The sequence below is a fragment of the Trachurus trachurus genome (assembly GCF_905171665.1).
Source record: "Trachurus trachurus genome assembly, chromosome: 8".
NCBI classification, from domain to species: domain Eukaryota; kingdom Metazoa; phylum Chordata; class Actinopteri; order Carangiformes; family Carangidae; genus Trachurus; species Trachurus trachurus.
The window spans coordinates 6,466,089-6,486,352 of record NC_139905.1 but is presented as its reverse complement, the minus strand read 5'-3'; the positions used below and the strand labels follow the sequence as shown (position 1 = coordinate 6,486,352).

The 20,264-nt window shown below is 45.7% G+C and overlaps 1 protein-coding gene across 1 annotated transcript in view; it reads right to left on the bottom strand.

Moving 5' to 3' along the window:
* Positions 1-5,816: 5,816 nt before the first annotated feature.
* Positions 5,817-20,264, bottom strand: part of vat1 (vesicle amine transport 1) — a 35,775-nt gene continuing 21,327 nt past the window's right edge. The window contains exons 4-6 of the mRNA XM_083977255.1: positions 17,131-17,220; positions 13,267-13,508; positions 5,817-6,727 (exon numbers count right to left, since the gene is read on the bottom strand). Coding sequence (XP_083833381.1) covers positions 6,455-6,727; positions 13,267-13,508; positions 17,131-17,220 — 605 coding nt within the window. The 3' untranslated portion in view covers positions 5,817-6,454. The remainder of the gene's footprint in view (positions 6,728-13,266; positions 13,509-17,130; positions 17,221-20,264) is intronic.

The following is a 20,264-nucleotide window of genomic DNA, read 5'->3' as shown; positions in this document are numbered from 1 at the left end:
TATGCTTGAAAGATGTAAAAAGTGTCTCATTTTCAGTATAATTTGATTTGTTTTGACTAGAAGTGACATTTTGACTAGAAATAAGACAAATATTCTTGGTAAGATTTTGAGTTTTTGCAGTGCAGGGAAGGTCAGGTGGGGGGTTATGGGGGTGGGGGCAGTGGATTGGCTTCAGCTGGCAGCTTGATACGACTGGAAGGGCGCTCTCACTCCTGGACACCACACACACACCGCTAACATGACTACTGGACTAACGTGGGAAAGAGACGGCGAGCTGTACATACACACATGCCTTAATTTTCTGGTTTTCAACTAAAAACATGCATCCTATAGTTTCTGTACACGACAAGCCCAGCCAGGTTGCACTTTCTCAGCATCTCTGCGATGTTTTTTTTTGCGAGGAAATAAAATAGAATAAACACAAACAAATGAACAAAAAAAACAAAAAAAAGTTTAAAAACAAGTGCTAAAGGAAAGGAGAGCTGCAGGCAGAGGTGGTTGTTTGGGTTCTGAGTGTGGATGAGTGAACACAGTGGCTCTTCTGCATCTGGAGGAGGAGCCTCCTGCAATACTAAAGCTTACACCAAACATGGATGGATGGATGGATGGATGGAGTGAAGGGGAAATGGTGTGTGTCTGTGTGTTTGTGTTTGTGTGACAGTTTGTGCAGAGCTGAGATGTTGTGTGTTTGTTGCTAAATGCAAAAAAAAAATGCAAAAAATCAACTTGATATGACCTGAGAAACCATAGAAAAGAAAGAAATTCACCTCAAAGCGGAACGGTATGGGTGCCTGTGAGGGACACGACGAGCCAAGACGAGACAGAAGAGGAAACTACTGGAAATACTACACTCATGTCTTAAGTGTGGTGTTTTGTTTTTGCTTTTTTTTTCAGACCTGAAACTACTGAGTGTGAATTAGTAAAACCAAATCTAAAATTACCCACTTTTTTTTTTTTTTCAACTTTGAACACTGTTTTTTTTTGTTTTTTCTCCCGCATATCTCTGAGTTGCTGTTGCATAAGTGTGTGGAATGACTGGGAAAACCATTTCAAGATGACACCAACACTGCAGCTTCACCTCATGGTGGTGGTGGAAAAGCTCTCAGGCAGCAGGAGAGAGGGAGAGGGGGAAGGATGGGGAGGATGGAAGGGGTTGGGGGAGAGGGGGGGCTTGAGTTTAACCAACAGCTCGGGTCGAACGAACCCCAAGAAACACACCCGCCCCTCCGCTGATTGAGTTCATCTCAAAGGCATCCGAGCTCAAAAAGGAAGGGACCGAGCGGAAAATGTTGAAAGACGAAAAATATGATAATGTGTTTTCCACATGCAGATGAGTGCATGCAACTTCAAATTCCAGATGTCAGAGTAGTGTTTTATTCGCAGTGGATGTGAATGGACAGAGGAGGAGGAGGAGTAGGAGGAGAGGGGGGTGATATGGAGAGGTGGCGGTGGTGGTGTTTGGCTGACTGGTTGGCTCATGCTGCTGCTGCTGCTGCTGCTGTTGGACTGTGACTGCAGAAGTGGCCAAGTCGCTGCTGCTGCTGCAGAGGGGGAAAGAGGAACGAACGACTCTAATAATCCTGGAGTGAACTGAGATCAGCTGTTAAGCGGAAATGTTGTGTCTGGGGCAGGCCAGGGCTGAGCTGCGATCAGCCAATAATAAGCTGGGGTGGTGTTTTTTTTTACACAGCTGTGTTACAGTATGAGCATCCCTGTGACAGCTGTGCAAAAACATCTGCTCCCTCGCTTTGCTATACGAGAGATTTGGAAACAAACCCAAAGAAAGACAGAGAAAGAGAGAAAGAGAGAGAAATCCATCGAGAGGGGAAAAGAAAACCCACGGAGCTTTGGATTTTTTAGAGGAATTTTTGCAATTTTTTGTAAAACCTATGTGTGTGTTTTGTTTGGTGGAGTTTTTGAACTTCAAACGCACCTTGTCCAGTTCCTTCTCACTGTGATACTGATGTTTATGGTTGTAAACAAGTCGAGGGATGTTGGAGCTGGTCAAACACAGTGAAAAGGAGCGTGAACACATGGGGGGGGGAGGCGCCTCGGACTGAGGTAAGCTGTGTGTGCAAGGAGAGAGACAGAGAGAGGCACAGTGCAGGCCTTCGCTTGACAAAAGACTCCAAGCTGTCGTCCAAAAAACTACAAATTTGCGTTAAAACCCTTTTTTTTGTAAACTGCAGCAAAATGAAAAAAATAAAACAAACCAAAAAAAGAAACTGTCAGCACCCATGAGTGTTCAGGAGGGAAAAGGGGGGGGGGGGGGGGTTTACAAATCTGGACACACTTGACAACTCTTTTGTATTTCCATTTTCTTTTTGTTTTTTCTTCACGGTTGACGGAAAAATGCATCCAAACCAAACAAAAATGAAAAAAAAAAAAAAAAAAAAAAACATTAAAAAAAATTTGAAAAATGAAAGAAAAAAAACAGAATTTTCTTCATATTTTTTATGCACTGTTAATATTCAAAGCATTGACAAGAGGAATATAGTACATACAATTTGGCACACATGGTTTCAGACCAACAGAATAAGACTTTATCACATTTATAAAGGAGTGCAGGTCGGCAGGTCCCCACGTAGAGAGAGAGAGAGAGAGAGTATGAGCTTTGAACTTTAAACCCTTGGATATAAAAAAAAAAATAAAACAAAAAAGAGAAAAAAACAAAAGAAAACAAAAATATAAAGGTAAATTAAAATAACATATTAAGTAAAACATCCTTTTTTTTTTTCTTAAAGTTTTCACTGAAGCGTTTTTTTTCTTTTTTTCTTTTGTTTCTCACATGGCACTCGAACAGAAGCACCGTCCACAGGTTCACAAAGGGAGCCCAGCAGATTAGAACAAACACTAACCAGAGGCTGACAGGACACAGTCACTCCCCGTACACCAGCGTGGCGGTCGCACTCCAGCCAACTTCACTCTGCTGCTCCATATTTTACTTCCCACAGTCAAGGATGGATGAATGCTTTGATTTTTTTTTTTTTTTGTTGTTGATTTTTTTTTAGCTGCCACCCAGGAGAAGTTGGCCTGGACAGGGACTGGCAGGCTGAAAATGAACGGGGGACTAGGAAGGAGGAGGAGGATGGAGGAGGAGGATGGGCTCTATATGAGTGTGTGTTTCTATATATATATATGTGTGTGTATGTGTGTGTGTGTGTGTGCCACCTGTGCTTTGAGTGAGCTTCAGCTAAAGAGACACTGGGAAGTGGATGATGGGAAACAGGCTGCAGACCTACCTGGAGCAGGATCAAACAAAGCGACCGGAGTGCGACTGCCATGCTCGTAAGTGCATTAAGATCAGCGAGCAGAGTGCAAAATACTAATACCAACTGTCCTCGTAACACAGGCCTCTATCAGACAGGGGGGAGAAAGGGAGGGAGAGGAGGGGAGGGAGCTACATGATACTGTAGCGGAGGTGGAGGTGGGAGGAGGAGGATGGGTGCTTTTTAAAACCTGACAAACGACCTGAGGACACACACACGTCTTCACACACAATGGCACACCACACACGGCACATGAGGGAGGCCACTCATGCTAACACAACAACTTTTGTCTTTCTTCTTTTTTTTTTCCTTTTTTTTTGTTGAAACGTTTCTGTTTTTATTTAATTTTTTATTATTTTTTTATACAAAGTCACTAGTCACCATCTGAGTCTGAAACACCGAGGCCGGGCTCACAGACAGACAGACAGACAGGCTCATTGACCGATCGACAGGCAGACAGACAGGTAGATTAATAGATTCGGGGCTTTAAGAGTCGACATCCAACTACGCGAAAGATTTGGCGGCGTCCGCCCGGTGGGATTTGTGTCGAAACACTGAGGATTATTCGTGTAGACACCGAGTCAGGCTGGATTCACAGTGGCCATTAGGGGGGAGCGATGTGCTGCTTTATAGCCAGCGTGTTGCTCATCATGACACACTGTTGTCAATACTTTTAAAATCACAGACTGGTGTAAAAAAGCAAGAAAGGATAAAAAAAAAGGTGGGAATCTGTCGCCACACACCTGTCGAAAAACGAAACGCTGGACCACAGCAGCCACTGATGGCAAGAAGAGAGACACGGAGAGAAACAGACCACAGTGCCATCTCTGACGAGCCTGACGCCTGTTGCTATGCCGACCATAGAGGGAGAGAGAGAGGGAAATGGAAAGAGGAGGGAGAGAAGAGAAGAGGAGAGGACGCCAGCTTGGTTTGAATCTCCTCTCCTCTCCTCTCTCGCAGGTCGAGGTGATGGACGAGGGGAGGAACGCCTCGAGGAGGAGAAATGATAAAAAGAAAAGAGGATGTGATCCCCCCGAGGAGAAAGAAAGAGAAAGAGAAAGAGAAAGAGAGAGAGGACTGGTATTCACCTTCTTAACTTGCTCATTTCAGACGCTTCACTGTCTCGGCATGACAGTGGCCCTTTCATCACACTCACACAGTGTGTATGTTTGTGTGTGTGTTCGAAACAGAAACAAATTCTCTCTTAATTGGCACCGCGCTCCTCTTGCCAACAGTTGGTCAGCTAGAAAAATCTGTAACTAAGGAGAAGGAAGCTGAGCAATGATTTCTGCGCTCCCTCCCCTCCCTCTCCCTCTCCTCCCTCCTCTTCTCTCCTCTCGCTTCATTCAGGCGCCGCACAGAAAGGCTCATTATTTGAGGGGAAATTCATATTCAGGCGAGCGCAAATCTGCAGCCGCCACGTTTGGGAAGAGAGAGAGAGAGAGAGGAAAAAAAAAAATTCTGGTGGGAAACGCGGAGCGAGAACCTCCCAATGTGAGGAGGAGGAGGAAGAGGAGGAGGAAGAGGAGGAGGTGGAGGCCTCACAGGACATCATGGTGAGAAGAAGAACCACCGTGATGCAGATATAGCCTCTCTATCTATCTCTCTCTCTCCAGGGGGGGGTGGAGCTCACGAGCCAATCACAGAAAGGCGACTCTGACTCACGCTCGAGTCGGTGACATAACTAACTAACTAACTACGTTTGGCGTTTGGACGCCAGGAGAGCAGCGAGTCAGAGGAGGGAGGGAGAGAGAGGGTGTGGTCGGTCGATCCGTCGGTGCGATCGATCGGTTTGTCTGCCCGTCTTTGTGCCTGTCTGTGGGTCCGGCCTCTGGGTGGGTGGGGGGTGTTGGAGGTGAAGGATGAGAGGGGGGGTGGACGGTAACACTTTAGATTAGAGAACACATATTCACCATTCACTATAGGTGCTTATTAATATGCATATAAGTAGCTTACGAGCTCCTTATTAGTAATTCCACCACAACGTATTAACACCTTATTCTACAGTACATAGCCTTATTCTACCTCTGTTACACCATGAATTAAGATTTTTTTTTCTGATATTAACTCCTAATTATCGCTTATTCATTGTAAATTAATGCATTAATGCTATACTAATTCAGAGTGATAAAGGAAGAATTACTGTTCTTGTGCTACAAGGCCCCAATAAATAACCCACTGGTTATTCACATCGTTATTCAGAAACAACAATGCATTAATTTACAATGAATAAGCGATAATTAGTAGTTAATATCAGGGAAAAATCTTAATTCATGGTGTAATAGAGGTAGAATAAGGCTATGTAGAACAAGGTGTTAATACAGTAGGTGCTTAATAATCACTAATAAGGAGCTAGTAAGCTACTTATATGCAAATTAATAAGCATTATTGTGTTCCCTAATCTAAAGTGTTACCGGGAGGGGGGGACTCAGCACAGTGATGGGGGAAAGGGTGGTGGATGGAGGATGGATGGATGGATGGATGGATGGATGGATGGATGGATGGATGGATGGATGAATGGATGGATGGATGATAGAGAGAGAGAGAGATAAAGGTGGCAGGTGGAAGTCAGAGCAGAACAATTTAGCACAGTGGGAGTTGAGGGGGCATGTGTGTGTCTGTGTGTGTGTTTGTGGGGGGGTCGAGCAGCGGGGATTACAGTTGTTATGGAGACGGTGATTTCTTTTTGATTTTTTTTGTTGTTGTTGTTGCACCTAAAAGCCTGGACTCTCCTACCCACAATCCTCCACCACTACGGCTCCACCACCGGCAGGAAGGAAGAGGAATCTGAGTGAGGATCAACGGGAGTGATTGGATTTTATTTCTTAATTTGTTTCTTTCTTTCTTTCTTTTGAGATAAATGCTAGAAAATTGGATAAGGGGAGGGGGGGGTGAGGAAGAGGTGTGAGGAAGGGGTGAGGAAGGGGGAGTGGGCGGAGCCAGGCCTGAGTAATCGCCGCCATGATTGTGGAGCGGAGGAGGAGGAGATGAAAGACGGACAGTGGTGTGATCATTTTTGTAATCTACCCTTCTTCTGACTCCCCCCTTCCCACCCTCCCCCCTCCCCCCCTTGCTCCCAGGACACAAACCCCCCCTCCCTCCCTCCCGGTGTGTCTGCTTGACTCTCCCACATCGAGCCTCCCTCCCTTCCCTCCCTTCCCTCCCTTCCCTCCCTTCCCTCCCTCTCACTTCTCCTCCTTCTTGGCCTCCTCCTTCTTCTCTTCCTCCTTCTTCTCCTCCTTCTTGGGCTCTTCCTTCTTCTTGTCGTCCTTCTTCTCCTCCTTCTTGGCATCGTCCTTCTTCTTGTCGTCCTTCTTCTTGTCCTCCTTCTTCTTGTCGTCCTTCTTGTCCTCCTTCTTGGCCTCCTCCTTCTTCTCCTCCTCGGGCATGGGCTCCGTGGTGAGGACCATCTTGCCGATGTTGTTCCTCTCCTGCATCTTCCTCATGGCGTCGCCCACCTGCAGAGGGAGAGAGAGAAAAAAAAAGACAAGAGGAGAGGGTGAGGAAGATTTTAAACACTCCTGTCATTGAGAAAAAAAATCTCCTGCGTTTCTCCGCCGCCGACACGTTTCCACGACGAGCTCTGATTATTACCTTCTGTCTGAACGCCTCTGATATTACTTTAATATGCAGCATAGTATGTGAAATTACATTTGTTTTGACGACAGGAAATGAGATCGTCTCAACACAAACAGATAGATTCAATATTAAAATCCACCAGGTGTGAATATAAATGTGAGTGTATCCCTCGTTATTTAAAGGGATAGTTCAACATTTTGGCAAATTGTTCCCATTGCCATAATCCCTATAGTCATAGCAGTAGGTTCGTTATCTTTAATTGTCGGTGCAAGCTGTTTTTAGAGCGGCGGAGTAGAGCCGTGAGCTGCTCAGAGCTACGCTACGGAGGCTAATGGGATTTCTTGGTTTCCCTCATCAAACTCATCAAATATACAATCCAACAACTCCACAACGCTCTGGTGGACAACTTGTGACCTGCACATTCACCACGCTATGAGATAATAACAGAACGTTATGAGACAGAGTTGTTTTAGAGGTAAATTCATGCAAAACCACTGATTCAGTTTTTTTTTCAGTTTTTCATCAAGCAGTCTCTGCATTTCCCTCTAAAACAACTCTGTCTGGTAACGTTGTGTTATTATCTCATAGCGTGGTGAATGTGCAGGTCACAACTTGTCCACCAGAGCGTTTTGGAGTTGTTGGATTGTGTATTTGATGAGTTCGATGAGGGAAACCAAGAAATCCCATGAGCCTCCGTAGCGTAGCTCTGAGCAGCTTGTGGCTCTGCTCCGCCGATCTAAAAATAGCTTGCACCGACAATTAAAGGTAACGAACCTACTGCTATGACTATAGGGATTATGGCAATGGGCCAATTTGCCACAATGTTGAACTATCCCTTTAAGATGCACGGAGGAGAGGCTGCTGCGGTTCACCGAGATTCAACCCCATGTTCTTCTTCTGGGGTCAATTTCAGGTGCTGGATTTTTAAGGACTGACTCCAATTTGAAAGCTTATATGATGATAGATGTTACGCGAAGCTGCTGTGATGTTGTAACTGGATTTGAATTGATTGAATTTTCTCTCTCAAACTGAGGCCGGCTGCGTAACGAGGCCCAATGAAATGATGATTGTAATCGTATTAGCTTCGTGTCCCCGGTGCTGCTGCTGCTGCAGATGGATCCATCAATAAACCACAGCTGGAGGAGGAAGAGGAGGAGGAGGAGGAGGAAGAGGAAGTGTGTCATCACAGGTGAACCCGCCCCCTCCCATCATGATCCACAGCTGCAGGGAAACTTGTATAAGTTGTTTGAAACCCTCCTGTTGTCATATTGACCCAATCTGTTCCCTTCCTCCATCCTTCCTTCTTTCCTTCCCTTCTTTCTTTCTTTCCTTCCTTCCTTCCCTTCCCTTACCTTCTTTCTTTCCTTCCTTCCTTCCCTTCCCTTACGTCTTTTTCCTTCCTCTTTTGATCCAGTTGACCTGGTCTGTTCCCTCCCTCCCTCCATCTTTCTTTCCTTCCTTTTCCCTTCCTTCTTTCCCTTCTTCCTGCCTTGAACGAATCCGTTCTCTCCCTCCATCTTTCTTTCCTTCCCCTTTCCCTTCCTTCTTTCCACAATCCTTTTTGCCTCCCTCCCTTCCTCCCTTCCCTTCGTCCTTACTTCTTCCTTCTTTTTTGACCCAATCTGTTCCCTCCATCTATCCTTGCTTCCTTTTTCCCTTCCTTCTTTCCTCCCATTGTTCCCTTTGTCCTTCCTTCCTCCTTTCCCTCCGTACTTCCTGCCTTCCTTCCTTCTTTACTTCCCTTCGTCCTTCCTGCCTTCCTTCCTTCCTTCTATCCCTTTATCCTTTAAATGAACCCAGTGACCCCGCCCCCTCAGATCAAATACGACCTGTCAATTAAACGCCGACAGTCAGAGAAGCTCCGCCTCCTTCTTGACCAACGAGCTCCGTCACTGTCCACTGTCTGCCTCCCCCCTTCCTCTCTCCCTCCATCTTTCTTTCCTTCCTTTTCCCTTCCTTCTTTCCCTTATTCCTTCCTTGAACAGTCCTTTTTGCCTCCCTTTCTTCCTTCCCTACGTCCTTACTTCTTCCTTCTTTTTTGACCCAATCTGTTCCCTCCTTCTTCTTCCTTCTTTCCCTTCGTCCTTCCTAACTTCCTTCCTTCTTTCCTTTCCTTCCCTACCCTTACTTCTTCTTCCTTCCTCTTTTGATCCAGTTGACCTGGTCTGTTCCCTCCCTCCATCTTTCCCTCCTTTTCCCTTCCTTCCTTGAACAAATCCGTTCTCTCCCTCCATCTTTCTTTCCTTCCCCTTTCCCTTCCTTCTTTCCACAATCCTTTTTGCCTCCCTCCCTCCCTCCCCTTCGTCCTTACTTCTTCCTTCTTTTTTGATCCAATCTGTTCCCTCCCTCCATCTATCCTTGCTTCCTTTTCCCCTTCCTTCTTTCCTCCCATCGTTCCCTTAGTCCTTCCTTCCTTCTTTCTATCACTTTATCCTTCCTGCCTTCCCTCCTTCTTTACTTCCCTTCGTCCTTCCTGCCTTCCTTCTATCCCTTTATCCTTTAAATGAACCCAGTGACCCCGCCCCCTCAGATCAAATATGACCTGTCAATCAAACGCCGACAGTCAGAGAAGCTCCGCCTCCCTCTTGACCAACGAGCTCCGTCACCGTCCACTGTCTGCCTCCCCCCTTCCTCCCTCCCTCCATCTTTCTTTCCTTCCTTTTCCCTTCCTTCTTTCCCTTCTTCCTTCCTTCTTCCTTCCTTGAACAAATCCGTTCTCTCCCTCCATCTTTCTTTCCTTCCCCTTTCCCTTCCTTCTTTCCACAATCATTTTTGCCTCCCTCCCTTCCTCCTTACTTCTTCCTTCTTTTTTGACCCAATCTGTTCCCTTCCTCCATCTATCTTTCCTTCCTTTTTCCCTTCCTTCTTTCCTACCATCGTTCCCTTTGTCCTTCCTTCCTTCTTTCCCTTCATACTTTCTGCCTTCCTTCCTTCTTTCTTTCCCTTCGTCCTTCCTGCCTTCCTTCCTTCCTTATTTCCTTCCTTCTATCCCTTTATCCTTCCTTCCTTCTTTCCCTTTGTCCTTCCTTTGCTTTCATATATCCCTTCATCCTTCCTAACTTCCTTCCTTCCTTTCATCCTTCCTTCCTTGACCAACAGGAGGGTTTAAATGAACCCAGTGACCCCGCCCCCTCAGATCAAATATGACCTGTCAATCAAACGCCGACAGTCGGAGAAGCTCCGCCTCCTTCTTGACCAACGAGCTCCGTCACCGTCCACTGTCTGCCTCCCTCCCTCTCTCCCTCCTCTCCTCCATCCCTCCCTCCTCTCTCCTCCATCCTCCAATCCCACTGTTTGTTCGAGGCAGGCAGGCAGGCAGACCACCTAACGACCAGTGCCACGGCAACGGGGCCATCTCCTAGCAACGTAAAGCCTGGCTGAAACGTGGCCCTGACGACTCAGACACATGGGAAAGAGAGGAGAGGGAGGGAGAGAGGGAGGGGGTGATGACGACGATGGAGGGAGCAACTGGTGTCCTTCGTATGATCGAGGAACACGCCTCAGTGAAAATGAAAGGGAGGAGGGGGAGGAGGAGGAGGAGGAGGAGGAGGAGAGGGAGGGAGGGGTGAGTCGGGGAATTATAAGAATCATCTTCAATGTGAATGAAAGTCACCAAGGCGCTTTTAAACGACTCCACCCACTCCCACCCCTCGCTCTCTAAACATCCATCAGCCTCTCTGTCTATCTCTCTGTCTCTGTCTATCTCTCCCTCTCTCCGGCTGCCAGGCATCTCTGGACCGGGGGAGGAGGAGGAGGAGGAGGAGGAGGAGGAGGAGGAGGAGGAGGAGGAGGAAGAGGAGGAGGAGGAGGAAGAAGAGGAGGTGGGCGCTATTTGCAGCTCCTATATACGTATGTTTCCTCCTGGGCGTCAGAGCAGATGTAGATAACAAACCACGAGAGAGAGAGAAGGAGGATAATAATATTAATTCCCAGATATCGCCCAAACACGTTATTGATTATTGGAGCAAAAAACAAAAATAAATAAATAAAAAACTAAACTAAAACTAAACAAAAGGCCTGTGATGGATGGACGAGAGGGGGGTCGAGGGGGGGCGTGGCTTTTTGTCTCCACTGTTACTACGACGGCGTTTTCACCAAGTGAGATTCACCTTTGTTGTTTTCTTCCTCCTTCAATGTCTCTTTTTCATACATCAGGGCCCCTCCCTGACGCACACACACACACACACACACACACACACACACACACACACACACACACACACACACACACACACACACTGACTAAAGGATGTCACCATAGCAACAAGAGTGGAAAAAGCACAAAAAAAAGAAAAGAAAAAAGATGCACTGTGAGGAGGGAGTACAGCGAGATGGGGAGATGGAGAGAGAAACAGAGAGAGAGAGAGAGAGAGAAAGAGAGAGTCAATAACCTAAAGACAGAGAGGAAGAGTGTGAGATGAAGAGCGGGCAGATGGAGGGGCAGAGAAAGAGCGTCAGATGGCGGAGAAAGACAGCGGGTGATTCTCTCCGGCTGCAGACGCCCGGGCCAAAACGCTGACCAGCAGCTCCCGACTCTGACAACAGAACATGTCAGCCTCCTCCTCCTCCTCCTCCCTCTTTCTCTTCTTCGTTTTCTTCTTTCTCTCCTCTCTGTGTTTTTTCACACTCTCTCTATTCATATCTGCTCGCAGCGCAAATGTTGTCGGCAACAATCTGACTCTGTCTGGACCGAGGATGAGGAGTGAGTTACACGATACAGAGGCGACACAGTGCAACTTGTGGCCCTGATGATGATGATGATGAAGACCACACCCAGCTCCAACACACACACACACACACACACACACACACACACACATACAGAGCCGATCTGATGCTTGAAGGCACGTGGTGTAAAAAGAAAAAAAAGTCACAAAAAATAAAATAAATAAATAAATAAAAGCATGTAATTCGTGTGTAAATGCCGCCGTGTCACAGTGAATCATGCGGTCATTCAGACTTAATGCGTTTAGTTTAGTTACACACTAACAACCAGGAATAAACGCACCTGGAACTGAAAACACACAGAAACTCACATTCAACCTGAGGAACGGAAACATTCATAAAAACCACATGTAGATCAAAGAAGATGTTGATAAATGTAAACTGGAAAACATGAATCGTACACGTCCAGTTGTATATATATATAATGTAATATCGCAAATTACATATTTAAGCCGTAATTTTGTTTTGTAGATGAAATAAACAGATGAGATTTGATTTGGTTGAAATCAAATCATACTTTAATATAAGTAAAAAATACTTTTCTAGCGCTGCCTGGAATTAAAATTGATTGTTCTCACGTTACCAGTTATATAATAATCATCGCCTCCTGCCGCCCTCGTTCAAGAAAAATCGAACATTACATGAAATAAAGCAACAGAACGTATCTCTATAGTGTGTAAAGAGCAGGGATGTCAAACATGCGGCCCGTGGGCCAAAACCGGCCCACCAGAGAGGGTCCAATCCGGCGCGCGGGATGAATTTGCCATGTGTGAAAATTACATTAAAAGACAGAAGAGGCATAATATTGTTGAAATTGCATGTGTTTTTCTCATGAACTTTCAGGTTGTTAAAGGGATAGTTCACCCAAAATTCAAATTTCACTCATTATCTACTCACCCTCATGTCAACTAAGAGCTGTGAGATACCAACTTTCTTCGTCCAAAAAGACACACCAAAAAACATCCAAATACCTCCATACTGCTCGTCTGTAATGTCCCTCTTGTATTGAAGCCCCGACATGAGAAATTGTTCCAAAAAAAATTAAATAAGTCTATATTTTAAGCTTGTTTGTAGCAGAAGCTCCCAGTGTCTCAGTTCACTGCTCTTCCTGTGTCCGTGCAAATCTCGCGTGATTTGCACTGACCGGCGGAACAATTTCTCATACAATCAATTCAATACAAGAGGGACATTACAGACGAGCAGCATGGAGGTATTTGGATGTTTTTTGGTGTGTCTTTTTGGACGAAGAAAGTTGGTATCCATTGACAACCATTATATGGACAAATACTGCTGCGCGGACCCCCCCGTAACTCAGAGAAGGGACGGAGGACTCTGAAAATTCTCACAGCTCTTAGTCGACATGAGGGTGAGTAGATAATGAGTGAAATTTGAATTTTGGGTGAACTATCCCTTTAATAACATGTTTTGTAAAAGGACAGTTCATTTAATGTAAACACCTTAATCATGTACTTCTTTGCACTAAAATAAAGAGAAACATTAAGAGTTCTCATTATTTATAGGTTATTTTGCTCTTATTTTACCGGTCTGGCCCACTTGAGATCAAATTGCGGTGAATGTGGCCCCTGAACTAAAATGAGTTTGACACCCCTGGAAATATCAAATATTACATGAATAAAGCAACAAAATGCATCTTTATAGTGTGTATATATAGAGTATAGTGAGTAACACAGACCTGCTCCAGGTGCCAGGTGGAGTCGATGCGGGGCTTGACCTTGCCCTGCTTGTACAGGTCCAGGATGGCGCCCATGGCCTCGGTGAGCAGCTCCGTCTCCCCGTCCAGGTAGCCCAGGTGGAAGCCGCACACAGACTTGTTGCCCTGGATCAGGCTGAGCGTGTGGATGGAGAACTGGTGGTACCAGTTCTTGGCCACGGCCAGCAGGTTCTTCTTCTGGCCCGCCAGCATGTTGGCCGTACCTGACAGAGGAGGAAGAGGAAGAGGAGGAGGAGGAAGATGAGGAAGAGGAAGAGGAAGAGAGTCTGAATCTCCACTGCAAAGAAGACACAGTCCATCCATTGTTGATTGATTTATTTATATATTATTCACTCCCACTTTTTCCTTCTTCTGCTCTTACCTCACCTTTTTTCCTCCTACCTGATCTGAGCTTTACTTTTAGAGTTGCTCTATAATTTAATCAATAAATAATAGAGAAAAAAAGTTATTTTAATTGGGCTTTTTGTAACTTTTCCTGTCAGTAACAGGTGGTGCTGGTTTGTTGTTTGCAGAGGAGGAATGAGCAGTTGCAACTAAAATATGTTCAAACTTGTGTTTCTCTGAAAGAAGTGCTCATTCCACTGAGCTGCTATTGGCTGCTGTCATTTTCTTCTTTTTCTTAAAAAAAACATTTATTGCTGATTGCCTATTAAATCAAAACACGGACCGATGGGACAGATGTTTCTGACCATTTAGTCGTTCTTTTTAGGGCATTAAGTGTTTGGAAAATTGTACTTTTACACCTGCAGTGACTGAGCTCCTACTCAAAAACTTTGAAGCTTAATGTGGTGTCCCATTGTCACATATAGGTATTTATAACATTTGTGTAGTTGGGTATTTATATTGGAAAGTGATGAGACAGGTTGGCGCTATATGGTTAGCATGCAAACGACACTAGAAGATGAATTTGCAACATTTCTGCAACAGCTGTTAAAGGGATAGTTCAACATCTTGGCAAATTGGCCCATTGCCATAATCCCTATGGTCATAGCAGTAGGTTTGTTACCTTTAATTGTCGGTGCAAGCTATTTTTAGAACGGTGGAGCAGAGCCGCGAGCTGCTCAGAGCTACGCTACGGAGGCTCATGGGATTTCTTTCTTGGTTTCCCTAATCAAACTCATCAAATACACAATCCAACAACTCCACAACGCTCTGGTGGACAAGTTGTGACCTGCACATTCACCACGCTATGAGATAATAACAGAACGTTACCAGACAGAGTTGTTTTAGAGGTAAATTCATGCAAAACCACTGATGCACGTTCCTATCGAGGGCAGTTTAATGTGCAAGCACCAAAAAAACTTGTTCATGCATCTGAAAAGTGAGGATTTGCTGCCTTTTCATTCATTTCCAGTGTCTCCACTCCGTCTGTCACCTGTGTCCCACCTCTGCACCTTCACACTCTGTCCTGCACCTTTCACCCTGAAATCCAGTTTCACACCACCTCAGCTCCGACTGTCACCGCATCACCTCCCTCCCTCCCTCCCTCCCTCTCTCCCTCCCAGCCTCCTGTGCTCTCTCTCTCTCTCTCCCTCTCTCTTGGGGGAACAAGGGGACACAAAGCGAGCTCTGAGAGAAGAGAGGGACCCGGCCCGCTACATTCAGACACATTCCAGGTTTTCGTGTGCATAGAACGCCCATTGTTCCACCACGCATACTTCTGATAAGCTGGAAGAGACGCGGCCAGCAGCAGCAGCAGCAGCAGCAACAGAGGGACCGGCCGGGGCGGGTAGGGTAGGGTAGGTTGGGGTTCTGTAGGGGTGAAGAGAGCGGGTGAATGGGAGGAGGAGAGGGGGGGCTGAGGGCACCATGCTGGGTAGTGGGTTTTTGTGCAACATGCAAAGGCAAAGCCCTGTTCTCCGTGGATGCCGACCCCGCCCACTGTTGCATGCACGCTGGGTTTCCAGATTGGCATCGCAACAGAACCAGTGTATGTACGGTTTGGTCTTCCCTTCCCACGGACGACACACAGCGCACTGAGGACACGGACCCCCGCGGGGGGGGGGGGGGGGGGGGTCAGCACGCCCACCGGGAAGCTGCTGCTGCTGCTGCTGCTGCTTCACTTCACTCTACGGCACCGTGTGCAAAAACCCAGCGCTGTTGTTTCGTAGACCAGTAATGACTCACTCATCATGTGCTTGGTTTTGTGCATTCTTCTTTAGTTATTTTCTTTTCTTTCTTTTTTTTTTTAAATGACTGAATTTGCAGCTGCTCCTCCAGATGTGCAGCACCAGACTGGGACCGGGTGAATGAAGTCCACCAGACCTCATGAACGATGCAGAGCCGATGAGCTGCAGGTGAGGATTGGTCTGTGTCATGGCGGTTTCTGTCAGTAGCTCGTTGACACACTGACCACATACCAGCTCAGTAAACCACAGGATTTCTCATAAGCTCTGGTGGTGGTAACTTTGAAAAGTACAAATCTGGAGAAGCTCAGCTGGAAAAACACATTTCTTGTGGTCAAGGTTTGATTTTTTTATTGGACTTCAGTTCATTAAAGTGCTTCTGTGTGTGATTATGCTGCTGCGAGGCCATCATTCTTCCGCGTTGACCGTTTCAACTAAATTCATTGGGTATTAACTCTGGACTTTTCCTGTATCAGTGAGGATTCAAACTGTCTAAGCTGTCGAGGTAAAACATTATTTATTATTTCCTTCTCCAGAGCTGTTGAGTCTGAATCTGCTGCTGCTGAACTCTACTGTAATTAAAAACAATAATAACCATTATTACTGTTATTAGCTTGTGTCAGCACCTAGGTACATACAGTCTTGCCGTTGCTGCTGCTGCTACTATCACCATTAATGATATGTCTATTATTGCAGATGGCCCCGCCCACTCTGAGTCTGGTTCTGTTCGAGGTTTCTGCCTCTTATGCCAAGAACAATGTTTTTGTCTTTCACGATGGTCACAATGTCAGATTAAACACTCACAGTGGCAGAAAGTCTTGCCGTGTCTTGGTCGGGAGACTGGCAACACTACAAGTACGACCCCGACCAATCATCTTCCATTACTGATCAAGACGCTACGCATTCACCACGCTATGAGATAATAACAGAACGTTACCAGACAGAGTTGTTTTAGAGGTAAATTCATGCAAAACCGCTGATGCACGTTGCCTTCAGGGACAGTTTTTCATCAAGCAGTCTCTGCATTTCCCTCTAAAACAACTCTGTCTGGTAACGTTCTGTTATTATCTCATAGCGTGGTGAATGTGCAGGTCACAACTTGTCCACCAGAGCGTTGTGGAGTTGTTGGATTGTGTATTTGATTACTTTGATGAGGGAAACCAAGAAATCCCATGAGCCTCCGTAGCGTAGCTCTGGGCAGCTCGCGGCTCTGCTCCACCGTTCTAAAAATAGCTTGCACCGTCAATTAAAGGTAACGAACCTACTGCTATGACTATAGGGATTATGGCAATGGGCCAATTTACCAAAATGTTGAACTATCCCTTTTTAAAAAGCATCTACACAGCCGGAAAAAGAGAGAATACGTCAGTAAAAGATGTATGAGAGTAGTAGTAGTAAAAATAAGTTTGATAAATATTCGATCGTAACGGCAATTAAAAACCCAGCTTTATTAGAAAGCATCTATACATCCGGAAAAAACAACTGGGGAATAAAAAAAAAGAAAAGCTGCACAATTACTGCGCAATGATCGAAACTGTTGCACGTCGCTGCAAGACCTGGCGGGTCCTGGTCTGCAGTGGAGGCGTGGTTGCGAGAGGACGGTTCCTGTAAAAGTTCCTCCCCCCTCCCTTTACCAGGAACTCCTGCAGTGGAAACAGACCTGTAGTGAAAAGTGCATTGAGGCGACAGAGTTACTCACCATAGGTGATGAGTTTGCCCATGGGCTTCAGCAGGTTGTAGGCCTTATGGGTGTCTGATCCTCCCAGAGGGTCCAGGATGATGTCCAGTCCTGCAGCAGCAAGAGACAGAGACACAACGTATCACTAGTGGTGCATTCAGAGAGACGAGCTGCCAAGTCTCCTCAGCAACCCCCCCACCCCCCCCCCCCCCCATCCCTGCATGCCAGAGTTCACTAGGAGTAGTGAGAGTGGCCAAGTTGTGCCGTGTTTACATGAAGAGATCTCACTGCTTTAGTGTTGCTTCATTCTTGTCACTGATAAGAGCAAAAGGGATAAAAACGGGGATGGGAATATATGGGAATTAATGGGAATATATGGGAATAAATCCGAAATTCAAGGGCGTAACCACCGTATTAAATATGTGACATACATTCTCCTTTTAAGAACCCCAGCTGTTAACGCATCCGTCTCTTGTTATTTCCAATTTCATTCTATAGTTTAATTCATTTGTTAGGGAAAACTGTGTGTGTGACCACCCCCCTCCCAGCTGTGTGTTGGTAGCGCCCATGCCGAAATTTACAAAATTGAAGGTTGGCCCTTAAAAGGGAGGGTGAGTAATATTTTATTCAACATTCATGTTTTTGTTGTTCAGTAAAAGAATTGATTGTTCATACAAGAATTCAAACTTGATAAAGTTCTATTGAAATGTCATGTTTTTTATTTGTATTATTTTGCATGGATGTCTGCTTATGACAAAACAAAATATTTACATTTATGTTTGGATATAATACAGTTTGTTTAAATTACCCCCAATTACCATAATTCCCATGGAAAGTTTCCAATTTGGAACATTTTCAAAATTCCCCAGCTTAACTTCCCATGGAAAGTTTCTGGAAATTTACCGGAAATTTACTGGAAATGTTCCGCCCCTTTGCAACCCTAATAACAAACCAAAGCCAGCTCAGAGCAGATGGTAAAAACATGGCAACCTCCCTCTCTACCAAGGTTTCTTCTCTCTGTGGCTTATTAACGTCTGAGCCCCGTCGACTCAACCTTAATGACCAGCCTCTGTGCCAGAGGGGGGAACTCCTCAAATTGGGCTAACCCCCCTCCACCCCCCCACCCCCCACCTCCTCCTTGCTCCGCTAAACCCCGGCGTCTATTGATCGTGGGTAGGCTGAGGCTCTCGCAGCAGGACGCCGCCTTGACCACAGCACAGATGAATTGACTGAAGAGCCGGAGATGGAGACAGAGGAGAGGGGAGGGGAGGAGGGAAAGGTAGCTGAGAGGGGGGGGGGGGGGGGGCTGCACATTGATCCAAGCCTCTAATTAGATACGTTCTGTCTCAAGTGTCAGTTCCTGCTCGCTTCTTCTTATCCGTCTCTGTCTGTGTCTCTCTAAAAGAACAGAGACACGACTATGAAATGAGCCTCCAGCAGAATAACAAGAGTCTACGCAGCAGTAGGCAGCAGCAGCAGCAGAAGAAGAAGAAGGAACAGGAAGTGGACCATGCTGCTGCTGCTGCTTCATTTAGCTGAAAAGCATCGTTTTTGTGTGTGTGTCATCTCTGCATCTACATAAAACTGTGCAGATACGAGGTTATTGAGGAGCCAGACAGGGAGGACGACTCCCTGTGCAGCAGCCGGCTCCACCGAGGACGCAGTCGCTGACACACAATGGCAGAAAAAAAGTGTGTTGAAATGTATCAGCTCAGTCAGTGTGTAGCTGCAGGTTGTGTAGCTGCAGGTTGTGTAGCAGCAGCGTTCACAGTCACAGTATTGCTCTGTGCCAGTGGGAAAACATCCGTCCTCCTCTCTCACTGTGTGTGTGTGTGTGTGTGTGTGTGACTGTAAATACAGACTGATACACACTCTACACTGGGGCATTTATAAAACTTTACATTATAGCAAAACAAAGGGCTGGTCTGTGCTGTGCTGTTCCTCTCTTTTTTTTTTATCACATCCACACACTGCACCACTTCTGGGACTGATGAAAAACTTTCCTATTAAAACATTTTTGAAGAAACTGAAATTAAAACTAAGTTGTGTTTGGAGGTGGGAATCAGCAGAGATCCTGAGTATATCCCTGTATATCCTAGAGTATTGCAATAATGATCCTGCACTTTCTGAATGGAAAACTTTATCAACATATGCAGTTTTCAGTTTAGTTCATCTCACTTCAATCATTTTTAATCTTCCTACTTTTAAAAAATCAAGTGTTCTGCTGCCAAAAAAACTTGGGTTTGTATTTGCAGTCGACATAATAAAAGATCGATACTGGGCGTCTGTGTATCAATCATAGACTGTAAAAAGAATGGACGTAGCACCCGTGACATCACCCATTGGTTTGGGGAGTCTGTTTTGTGCTCCTACTACGGGCATTTGAACTGCGCCATCTTGGATTTTAGTGGGAGTCTACTTTTACTTTCCATATTTGGAGAGGTGCCGCAGTTAGCCGGCTGAGAACCCGCCCGCTGACCTCGAAGCAACCAATTAACGGCCGGTTACTCTCTGTGAACCTGTCACTCAACGTAACCACGCCCCCATTTATGAAGCCTAAACAACACTAAAACGGTTGTGGTACAAAAAAATTCACCACCCCCACAGTGTTCACGGAGGTGGAAACTATCGGTAGAGACCAAAAAAATAAAATGTACCAGGCTGTAAATATGTTATTTTAAGCTGTAAAGTCGGCTATTTTAACATGGCGGTCAATGGAGAGTTGCTCACTTCTGGCACCAGCCCCCAGAGGCCGGACGGGGAACTGCAGCTTTTTGAACGCGGAAGTGGTCTTCACTTGTAGAACCCACAACTCCCCCCTTGGTATCAATACAATATTTCAATACAAAGTATCGTGATACCAAGATTTATACCAGACCCTAAACGTCTCATTCATGGTCGTCATTGTTATTCATCCTCAACGTTCCCTCTGCACCTACAGACTTCGATCTTGTTTTAAGGAGGGTGGAAAAAGCATCTTTGGACATTTGTCAATGACTTCTGTTAAATGTTGTATTTACTATATTGATGAGTCTGTCTGTCTGTGACTAACTGGTGTCTGTGATACTGTATCTCTGTGACTCAGTGAGATCAACTTAAACAACTCCCCGGGTGCAGATGTGTGTGTGTCTGAAGACATATTTATTCAGGAAAGC